Raw genomic sequence first — 12,190 nt, forward strand, 5'->3', positions numbered from 1 at the left:
GTGGCGTCCTAACTGGAAGACTCTTGGCTTTATGTCTTTCTACTTCCAGTGAGACTCTAAGTAGTCTAAGTAGGAGCAGAAAGTGGAAACTATTACCCATTGGCTGCTCATTGTACAAATCTTTTGCTTTTTGTCGTCTTTGAAATTTATATCTTTTTTATGCCCAGGGCTAATGTGACAAGGTCAAATGGTATTAGGTTTTCACTAATGTCCTTTGTCTTTCTGGTTTGAATTTTCTTGGAAAAAAATATACACAGATTGTCAGTAAAAGGAAAAGTTCTAGAGATTTTAAAAAAAGAATTCTACTATTAGGTTTCTACCTTCCTAATGAATAGTCATAAAGGTGAATGAATAGCCAGTTTTCTAGATCAAAATTTTATTAAAAAGAAAAAGAACATGATTCTAAAAGAATGGTTATCTGAAAAGATAAAATTTTAATGTAAAATATTTTATCAAACCAAATATTTCTTTACTTAGATTGATTTTTGAAAAGAGAATTTTATTTTTAATTCTGTGACTTCATTGGTTATTTTACTGATTGTCTTCATATAACCTATATGTTACCTATACTTTGCCATATATAACTTACTGGTTAAAACCATGAAATCATCTGAAAAAAAGAGGAAAACTCTTGACCTGTTTATCTTTCAAAACCTTTTTAGTAGAAGGACAAAGATTTAGTATTAGAAAATTAATTAAAGCTACAAAACAAGTAAGAATTTTCTTCTTGATAAATGTATTAGAATTATATTGAAAAACTTAAATTTCTTACTTATAATAATAATGATCCAAAATATGCCTGAGTAGGAAAATCATAACACTAGGACTTAAATTCATTAATTATGTATCAACAAAATTTTAATTTTCCTTCCTTCCTTCCTTCCTCCTTTCCTCCCTTCCTTCCTTCCTTGCCTCCGTCACTTCCTTCCTTCTTTCTTTTTCAGTGTACATGTGACATTTCAGTAAATTTTAATATTTGGTAGTATATATACAAATAATGAAAAAGATGTAATGCCAATATTTTATCATTTTTTCTTTTATTACCTTGGGTGTTTTCCTCCTAGAAATTGTATTTACAAAGTGGTGTTGTGTAGGTTTGATATAAATAGTAATATTGTATTTAGGTTTAACTACAGTCAGAGAGAACTTTTCCAGCCTCATTATTTGGTCTGGTTTTCATAGGTAGTTCTATCTCTCTGCTAATGCAGAGCAGGACAGTACAAGAAAGGAGTCAAGGTTAGTACCAGGGTTAGTTTCGTGCCAGACCCCATGAGGCTTCCCAGTCACAGTATTATTCTATAAGCTTCTGACCTCAGAATAATAGATTTTCTTTTTTCATGACAGGGAGATGGTAGAAATAAAGATGTAAAAATATCTGCCAGGACAACTAGAAGGACAGCATAAAAAACAAGAAAACAAAAGAAGTAGAAATTAGTGCGTACTTTTTTTTTTCCTTTGGTACCAGAAATATTCTGTAGTTGAGGCATATTATGAACTGTATGGAGTTCCAACATTTAGAGGGGTGGGGTTGATTCAGGAGACTTGTGTTTGTTACGAGATTATATTTGAAGCAAAGGAATTTTTCTGTTGTTTAAAGATTTAGAAGGCTTGGCTTAATTTTTATTTCCAAATAGCTATGGTAATGTGATATTATATTACAGAATAAGTGTAGACTTGTCTTAGTTGGAAATGCACATCAAACTAAATTAATTTTCCCTTCATGGCTTTTATTCCCAACGATGTGAATATTTTGAATATCACTTACATCCCTTGCTTGTATTTGGGTTCTTAATGACAATTATATCTTAGAAAATGTTAGAAACTTTTAAAAAGTAGGAGGAAAAGTCAGTATTACTAGAATTTAAATATATATATGTATTAATAAGTATTATTTTAAAATATTAGCATATTTCTGCCAAACTTGCTTATTCTATCTATATAAAATATTTTCTACTATTATGTTCCTTGGAAGCATATTTCTTTTTTTTTTTTTTAAGATTTTATTTATTTATTTGACAGAGAGAGATCACAAGTAGGCAGAGAGGCAGGCAGAGAGAGAGAGAGGAGGGGTGTAAGCAGGCTCCCTGCTGAGCAGAGAGCCTGATGTGGGACTCAATCCCAGGACCCTGCGATAATGACCTGAGCCAAAGACAGAGGCTTAACACACTGAACCAGCTAGGTGCCCCTGGAAGCATATTTCTAACTTAGAAATAATCTTAGTGTAACTTTGGATACTTGTAGTACTTATAATACTTTCAATCTGGTAAACAAAAAAAAATTTAATTAAAAACAAAACTAGTAACTCTAAGCTGTTACACTGTCAAAAAGTAAAAAATATATATTTTTAAATTTTTACCCCTTAATGGTTTAAGTTATGTGCTTGAGCCAGGAAACATTAATATAAATTCTCTATAAATTAGGCCTTTTATAAAAGCAAAACAAAATCAATAATAATAAAAATATATTTATTTTTATTTAAATAGCCAGTAAACATTAAACTCGATGATATTGGTCATTGAAATTGACAGTCCATGGTAATTTCCCTTTAAAAATGAATATAAATCTTCCATTATAGAATAAATACTTGGAATTTTATAATTACTACATTTTTAATTAGTACTATTAATGTCATAATTGTATTTTATTGTACAATTATATATGTATATAATTACATACAATTGAGTATTATCACGATTGTGTTAGTAAATATGTTATTATATATTTACGTCATAATAAGGACATCCCTATTTAAAATTTTTATGAATTTTATTTCTTTGTTTTCAGCTTGACCAAAATCATACCACTTTTTCATTTTGTTTCTTTGGAAAAACTAGATGTCAGCAACAATTGTCTTTCTGGTAAGTTTAGAAAAATATATAATTTTTAATAAGTATATAATGAGCTTTTGAGTTTCTTTCCCAAATGTGGTAAGGGAGTTGTTTTGGATAGATGTGTTAATGGCATTTACAAATAACATATCCATACAATAAGGCATAGATGAGGAAAAATTTATCCTGCACCCTCTTAAGATACTAGGCTAGGCCTAAGAATTAAACTGATACAACATAGATTTAGAAAAAAAGAATACTTGTTATTTTTTTTCCCGTAAGTTTGTTTGTATATATTTTTCTTGCCCTCTCCTTCCTTCAAAGGCATGGTAAAATCATCCCATTAAATTTCTTTCCACTTTTAAAATTGTATTATTGGGGCACCTGGTTGGCTCAGTCAGTTAAGCGTCTGCCTTCAGCTCAGGTCATGATCCCAGGGTCCTGCCTACTTCTCCCTCTCCCTCTGCTGCTCCCCCTGCTTGTACTCTCTCTCTCCCTCTCTCAGTGTCAAATAAATAAATAAATAAATAAATAAATAAATAAATAAATAAATAAAATATTTTTTTTTAAAGATTTTCTTTATTTATTTGAGAAAGAGAGTGAGAGAGCGAATGAGAGGGGGGAAGGTCAGAGAAAGAAGCAGACTCTCCATGGAGCTGGGAGCCTGACGCAGGACTTGATCCTGGGACTCCAGGATCATGACCTTGGCCAAAGGCAGTCGCTGAACCAACTGAGCCACTCAGGTGCCCTAAATAAAATCTTTAAAACAAATAAAATAAAATCATATTATTTCCATATCTTTCTGGTACACCTGGGCAAATACCACAATTAGATTTTTATTTGAATTCATGTATCTTTTACCTGTGAAGTAAATAGCCTAATGAAGATGAATAAATTAATTTGTCTAACTTGTTGACTCCTAACATGTACAAACACCCATTAAAAGTTTATTAACTTAAAGAATGATCAACTGATTTAACTGGCCAGTCCCTACCTAAATTTACACATCTCAGTTTTCAGTCAGTCCCCTCATGGAAACAATCATAGTTCTAAATTTGTCACCATAGGTTAACTTCATATTTCTTCTTTTGCTTCTTTCGGTGTTAGATTTTAAAAAAATCATCAGTTTACCACCTGTTTTCTTCTATGAGTTTTATGGTTTCAGGTCTTATGTTCAAATCGCATTTTGAGTTAATTTTTGTATACGGTGTAAGACAATGGTCAAGTTTCATGTTTTGTATGTGACTATGCAGTTTTCCCAACATCACTTATTGAAGAGACTATTCTTTCCCCATTGTGTATTCTTGACTCCTTTGTCATAAATTAATTAAACATACATGTGTAGGTTTATTCTTGGGTCTCTGTTCATTGATCTCTATGTCTCTTTTTATGCTGATACCATACCATTTTAGTGCCTATGGCTTTGTAATATAGTTTGAAATCAAGGAGCATGATGCCTCCAATTTTGTTCTTTCTCAAGATTGCTTTGCATATTCAGACCTTTTGTGGTTCTATATAAATTTTAGGCTCGTTCTATTTCTGTGAAAAATGCTATTGGGATTTTGATGGGGCTACATTGAATATACATATTGCTTTGGGCAGTATGGACATTTTAACAGTATTAATTTTTCCAATCTAGCACGTGACATATCTCTCCATTTATTTGTCTTCTTCAGTTCTTTTTGTTAGTATCTTTTAGTTTTAAATATATAGGTCTTTCACCTCTTTGGTTAAATTTATTCCTAGGTATCTTATTTTTTGATGCAATTATAAATAGGATTGTTTTCTTAATTTCTTTTTCTGATGGCTCATTTGTGTAAAGAAGCCCAATAAATTTTTGTGTATTAATTGTGTATCCTTCAACTTCAGTGAATTTGCTTATTTGTTCTAAAAGTTTCTTGATTGAGTCTTTAGGATTTTCTATATATCATGTCATCTCCAAATAGCTACAGTTTTGATTCTTCCTTTCCGATTTGGATAACTTCTATTTTATTTTCTTACATAACTGCTCTAGCTAAGACTTCCAAAACTGTGTTGAATAAAGTTGTGAGAGTGGATATCCTTGTCTTATTCCTGATCTTAGAGGAAAAGCTTTACCTTTTCACCATTAAGGATGATAATAGCTGGTTAGTGTGGGTTTGTCATATATGGCTTTTATTATGTTCAGGTACATTCCATCTATACCCACTTCATTGAGCATTTTTTATCAAAAGTGGATGCTGAATTTAATCAAATGCTTTTTCTGCATTGTCTGAGATAATCATATGATTTTTATCTTCTGTTTTGTTAATGTGATATATTACATTGACTGATTTGTGGATGTTGATAAGTCCTACTTGATCATGGTGATGTGTTTTTAATATATTATTGAATTTAGTTTGCTAATATTTTACTGAAGATTTTTTGTATCTATGTTTGTCAGGAATATTGGCTTATAATTTTCTTGTGGTGTTCTTGTCTAGTTTTGGTATCAGGGAATGCTGACTTCATAATATGGGTTTGGAAGAGTTCTTGCTCTCTTAATTTTTGGAAGAGATTGAGAAGGATTAGTATTAATCCTTCTGTGAATGTTTTATAGAATTTACCAGTGAAGCTGTCTGATCTTGGATTTTTGTTCCTTAGGAGGTTTTTGATTAAGATGGTTCAATCATCTTAGAGTAATTGATCTGTTCTGGTGTTCTATTTCATCATGAGTCAATCTTGGTAGGTTGTATGTTTCTAGGAATGTATCCGTTTCTTCTAGTTGTTCCAATTTTTTGGCATATAATTTTTCCTAGTAGTCTTTTATGATCCTTTGTATTTCTATGGTAAAACTTGTACCATTTCTTTGATTTTTAATTCTATTTATTTGAGTCTTTTTTTTTTCCCTAAGTCTGGCTAATGTTTGCCATTTCTGTTATCTTTTCAAAGAACCAGCTCTTAGCTTTATAGATCTTTTTGTCTTTTTTGTCTTCATTTAATTTATTTTTGCTCCAATCTTTATTATTTTCTTCCTTCTAATAACTTTGGGCTTTGTTCTTCTTTTTCTGGTTCCTTGAAGTGTAAAGTTAGATTGTTTATTTGAGATGTTTCTTATTTTTAGAGGAAGGCATTTATCACTGTGAACTTCCTTCTTAGAACTGCTTTTGCTGCATCCCATAAATTTTGGTATATTACATTGCCATTTTCATTTGTCTCAAGGTATCTTTTTTAATTCCTCTTGATTTCTTCTTTGAAGAATTGGTTGTTTGATAGTATATTGTTTAATCTCCACATATTGGTGAATTTTCATTTTCCTCTTCTAATTGATTTCTAGTTTCATATCATTGTGTTGGAAAAGATGCTTGACATGATTTTTTTTAAACTGATACTTGCTATTTTCTTAGCAAGTGGTCATTTTTAGTCTTTTTTTTTAAATTTTTTTATAAACATATAATGTATTATTAGCCCCAGGGGTACAGATCTGTGAATCACCAGGTTTACACACTTCACAGCACTCACCATAGCACCTACCCTCCCCAATGTCTATAACCCCACCACCCTCTTTCCCCTTTCCCCCGGCAACCCTCAGTTTATCTTGTGAGATTAAGTCTCTTATGGTTTGTCTCCCTCCCGATCCCATCTTGTTTCATTTATTCTTTTCCTAACCCCCAAGCCCCGACGTTGCTTCTCCACTTCCTCATATCAGGGAGATCATATGATAGTTGTCTTTCTCCAATTGACTTATTTCATTAAGCATAATACCCTCTATTTCCATCCACGTTGTCGCAAATGGCAAGATTTCATTTCTTTTGATGGCTGCATATTATTCGAGTGTGTGTGTGTGTGTGTGTGTGTGTGTGTGTGTGTGTGTGTATACACACACCACATCTTCATTATCCATTCATCTGGTGATGGACATCTAGGTGCTTTTCATAGTTTGGCTATTGTGGACATTGCTGCTATAAACATTTGGGTGCACGTGCACCTTCAGATCACTATGTTTGTATCTTTAGGGTAAATACCCAGTAGTGCAATTGCTGGGTTATAGGGAGCTCTACTTTCAATTTTTTTAGGAACCTCCATGCTGTTTTCCAGGGTGGTTGCACCAGCTTGCATTCCCACCAACAGGGTAGGAGGGTTCCCCTTTCTCTGCATCCTCGCCAGCATCTATCATTTCCTGACTTGCTAATTTTAGTCATTCTGACTGGTGTGAGGTGGTATCCCATTGTAGTTTTGATTTGTATCTCCCTGATGCCGAGTGATGTGGAGCACTTTTTTCATGTGTCTGTTGCCCATCTGGATGTCTTCTTTGCAGAAATGTCTGTTCATTGACATGATTTCTTAAGTCCATCTGGTCTAACATGTTGTTTAAGACTGATGTTTCCTTCTTGACTTTCTGTTTGGATAATCTATTCATTGATGTAAGTGAAATATTAAAGTCCCCTATGATTATTGTGTTGCTGTCTGTTTCTCCCTTTAAGGCTGTTAATATTCACCTTAAATATTTAGATGTTCCTGCATTGGGTACATAATGTTTACAACGTTATGTCCTCATGTTGGATTGACCCCTTTTATCATTATGTAACACTCTTCTTTGTCTCTTATTACAGTCTTTGTTTTAAAGTGTGTTTTGTCTGAAGTAAAATCCATTTTGTTTGATATGTCTAGTAATTTTAAAAAAGACTTTATTTATTGAGAAAGAGAGAGCACAAGCACAGGGGATGGGCAAAAGGAAAGGGAGAAGCTGAACAGGGTGCCCCCCTGAACCAGGACCCTGACTAAACAGGGAGCCCGATGGAGGGCTCCATCCCAGGTCCCCTGAGATCATAACCTGAGCCAAAGGCAGATGCTTAACCAACTGAGCCACTCAGGTGCCCTGATATGTCTAGTAGTTTTTAACTATCTATTGAACATTGTATATAATACAGTTTAGTGAGTAGAAATTGTTGTCTTCCTTTTAAAGGTAGTTATGTTCAGTTCTGGCAGGCAGTTAAAGCATTTATGGGTACTTTTTTTTTTTTTCCTGTCTTCTTTAATTTCATTCACTCTTAGGACAAGCCATTTTAGTTTTTAACTCAGTTCATGCCCCTACCCCAAGGCATTGTGTTCACTCCTACTGCATAGTCTTTCTGGATTGTAGGTCAATCTGTGAGATACTCAATTAGGTCTCATTTCGGCTAGGCTGAGACTCCAGTGCCTCTTACTACTACATGAACTTACTGTCATCATTCAGCCTTCAGCCTTACAGCTGGTGATTTCTGCTCAGTTTTTCGACCTTTCCCTGTGTGTGTGACACCTCACACTTGTCTGTGGACCTGTGGTGAATCTTCACATAGACTTCTTCCCCCAGTTCCCTCCTCACAATATACATATACACAGCTTCTTGTCAGTACTTTTCATCATAAATTCCAGCTTGTTCTAATATTTGCCTCCTCAGTCAGCAAAAGAGCTTCTTTATTTGGTCTCACTCCTCTGAAGTGGTAAACTGTATTCAGACAGAAAACCCCTGTGATTGTAGGCTCACCAGGTATGTTTCCCTTCTCTCAGAGTAAGGTTTAAAAACAAGTACTTCCTATGTATTGTCTAGTTTTATGATATTACTCTGTGGGAGAACAATTTATTATAAATTACTCTGTAATGTACCCTAGACTGACCTACTATTCTTACTTTTGAAAGTAAAAGAGGTCCACGTAACTCTAAGCATGTGTTCAGTTTTACCACTTATTACTTCAGATTTCACTTCTTCAGATTTCGTGCTAACTCTGGCAAAAACTCTTCTAAGCCCTGCACACATTACCTCATTTAACCCTTATCCAGTAAGATAGGTATGAGCCTGAATCACAAAGCAATTGTATGGTTTGCATAGGTTCACAAAGCTGCTAAATGGGAGAAATATATATTCTAACAGCTGAGTCTGTGCTCTTTTTTTTTTTAATTTTTAAATTTTTTAAAAAAATATGTAATTTTAAAGATTTTATTTATGTATTTGAAAGAGAGAGAGACATAGTGAAAGAGGGAACACAAGCAGGGGGAGTGACAGAGGGAGAAGCAGGCTTCCCATGGAGCAGGGAGCCCCTTGTGGGGCTGGGTCCCAGAACCCTGGGATCACGACCTAAGTCAAAGGCAGACACTTAACGGCTGAGCCACCCAGGTGCCCCCAGAGTCTGTGTTCTTAGCATAGTCCCTTTTTAAAAGTATATTGTATTCTGCAAAATAAATAATTTTTATAACTTTAATACCTACCAGTAAATAAGTGGTCATTGATTTATGATTATTTTTCTTTCTCTGTAATTACCCTCTATAATGATTTTTATTGTTTATTTTCTATAGATCTTACAAGTGCCATTAGGTGGTTTGATGCATGCTATTCTCTCCATGAATTGTCTATCACTGGAAACCCACTTCTTCAAGAAATAAACTGGAGGTAAGAAACATTGTTGCACTCTATTATATACTTTATTATAGTTGCAGAAAACACAATTTGATGAAAATTGTTCATGTATATTCATTGCTTGGGAAAAGGTAACAAAAATAATTTAAAAGTTATTCAAAATAAGAAATTTTTGCAATAGTACTTTTAAAAATCTCTTCAACCTAAAATAATTTTCGCAAATATATGAGCTATGCAAATTTAAAATGATTATTTTGATCCATACCATTGACTGTGTGACAATTTTAGTATAAGGTTAACTTGGGGCTTGTATTTATAGAAAACACATTTATTGGGAATTACTTTTTACATGTTATCTAAATCATGTAGCTCGCTACTTAAAATTATTTTTTTCTGTCAGTAACTCAAAAGAGATTTGATGTCTATTAAAGTATGACTTGTAAGGTTATGTGAATCCATGCCTCTCTTTGAAATATTTCAGTGCCTAGACGTAATAGAAGAAAAAATGTTTTGTAATATTTTAGATCAATTTTCTTCTTTAAAAAAATGTTTCTAAACTGAAATTCTCATGCTGTGCTAACACAGTTTTCCCCCAAATTGACCAGCATCTTTTCTTCCTGATGAGCATTTTTGAGAAAACTTTCATACAGCAAAGTTTGTCAGTTTTATTTATGAGTATGAATATGGTATAAAAACCACCACAAGTAAGATATTAACATTTTTACCACCTTAACAAAATTATGTCATGCCCCTTTGCAGTCAGTTGGCTCCCTCAGACTTTAAAAATGTCTCCCTACTCCTTAATGGATTTCATTGTTTCTGATGAGAAGTCTGCTGACATTCTCTTTGGAGACTTCTAAATCTTATCTTATCAATGGTTTTCAGCACTTTGATTATAATGTGTTTTGCTGTGGTTTTATATAGATTTACTCTTCTGAAGATCTACTGAGCCTTTGAATCTGATGAATTTGTCATTTCCATAAAATTTAGACATTTTTTGCCCATTATTTTTTCACACATTTTTCCTGCCTCCTTCCTCTCTTGTACAACTAGGATGTCAATTTCACCAATATCAGATCACTTGATATATTCTAGAAGTTGCTATTGCTCTGTTCTTCTATATATTATGCCTTTTTTCTGCCTGTAGTTCACTCTAGACAGTTATTGTTGTATCTTCAAGCTTTCTGATATTTTCCTCTAACATATTTATTTTGCTGTTAAATCCAGACTTAATCAGTTCAGAGTTCAGATACTGTGTTTTTCATCTGTGAAAATTTCATTTATTTTTTTTAATATCTGCAGTTTTTCTCCTAATCATGCTCATGTTTTTCTGAATCACCTTGAACATATGAAGAATATTTGTAATAGCTGTTTCAAAATCCTTGTCTGCTGATTTCATTATCTGTATTGATTGGGGTCTAGTTTTGTTGATTTCTTCCCCCAATTCTGGCTCATGTTGCCAAGCTTCTTGCACACTTGGTCAATTATGATTATATTCTGGACACCTTAAATTTGGTACTGTCGATTTCTTAATTTTGTTCTTTTTCTTTAGGCAACATCTATTTTGCTTCTGATGTACAGCAACTAAGTTACTTGAAATTAGTGAGATGCTTTTAAAGCTTGTTTTTAAGTTCTGTTAGGGAAGTCTCAAAGAAATCTTTAGACTAGTGCCAGTTTAGCTTTTCTGCTCTGGAACTGACTGCCTGGTGCCTCTTACAGATATCCTTTCACCTTTGGCTGGTAAGAATTATTCCCAGCCCTATATGGATTCCTGTTAATTTTCTACCTCTTGCTTCTCTCTGGTTCTTGTCCTTGGACTTATGTGGTTTTCTCTTATACATCCTCAGAGCATTACTCATTTACCCAGGTCCAGATGAATTAAATCCCAGAATTCTCAAACACCTTGCATATGTCCCCTCTTCTAGTACTGCTGATGATTCTGATCTGATCTTCTCTCTCTTTATGTCTAGCAGCATTCATTTGTAAAACAGTTTAACATGATTTATTATACATTTGACATTTGTATCATATAAAGTCATGGGTACATGAAGACAGAAGTCAAGAATAGACAGGACATATAGCCTAATTTAGCAAGATAAGTTTGACAACACACTAAGTATAGAGAAAGGCAAATATGTACTGAAAGTCAGGTGGAAAACCTGTTTCAGAATCCTCAGAGTTCGGATCAAATCTGTTAATCTTATCAATTTGATCAGGTAGTAAAAATGAGACATTTATGAATAAAATATAGACAAGGAAGGATACATAATTGAAAAGAAAGTTGTGATATCTGATCCTAGGGCCGAAGCAGTTGATTCTTTGTCCTGATTTGGTTTTCCTATGATGTGTTGCCACAGGCAGGAAGATCCTGTTTCTGAAGACTTCCAAAGGAATGTATGTTATGGTAGAGCCAATGATCTGGTCATGTTTAAAATTCCTATATCTGACTCAATCCACTTGTAGAACAAGATAAGAGAGTCTAGGAAGTAGTCTCTCTCCCTCCCTTGTCTGAGGCCACTGCAAACTTCTGACACTCTCTTTCCATAAGTATTGATTTCCTGAATTTGTTAATTGGTCTTTCATTAAGAAAACAGTATTTTTTTTTTTTAGAAAATAGCATTTTTATGCCAAGTCAAATACTTGTATAATTTGCTCCTTTTTGATAGCTTGTGTAGAGTTATTATCTTTGCCAGAAAATGTTTTTCTATTTTCTTTAAAGCTCAATTTCCACATAAATTTCTAAAGTTACACTATTTTTTAGGGAAACCTGGTATGTTTTTAGATGTTTTAAATAGAACTTGTCAACTTCTACTTTAGCAACATCTGTTTCTAGGTGCAATTTAAGCTGTGTAGTATAGAAGAAAGACTATCACCCAGTGAAGTGGTTTTCAAAAGTGTATCTCTAGACAAGCAACTTCATCATCATTTGGACACTTGTTAGAAATGCAAAATCTTGGACATTGTCCATACTCATTTAATCAGAAACTAGGGATGATGTTTAGTAATCTGT

The 12,190-nt window shown here is 33.5% G+C and overlaps 1 protein-coding gene across 4 annotated transcripts in view; it reads left to right on the forward strand.

Moving 5' to 3' along the window:
- The window catches only part of LRRIQ1 (leucine rich repeats and IQ motif containing 1), a 219,676-nt gene that overhangs the window by 54,175 nt on the left and 153,311 nt on the right, over positions 1-12,190 (forward strand). For all 4 annotated transcript variants that reach the window (XM_047743254.1, XM_047743252.1, XM_047743253.1 and 1 more), the window contains exons 13-14: positions 2,785-2,858; positions 9,120-9,213. In XM_047743254.1, coding sequence (XP_047599210.1) covers positions 2,785-2,858; positions 9,120-9,213 — 168 coding nt within the window. The remainder of the gene's footprint in view (positions 1-2,784; positions 2,859-9,119; positions 9,214-12,190) is intronic.

Source organism: Lutra lutra, chromosome 8, assembly GCF_902655055.1.
Source record: "Lutra lutra chromosome 8, mLutLut1.2, whole genome shotgun sequence".
NCBI classification, from domain to species: Eukaryota; Metazoa; Chordata; class Mammalia; order Carnivora; family Mustelidae; genus Lutra; species Lutra lutra.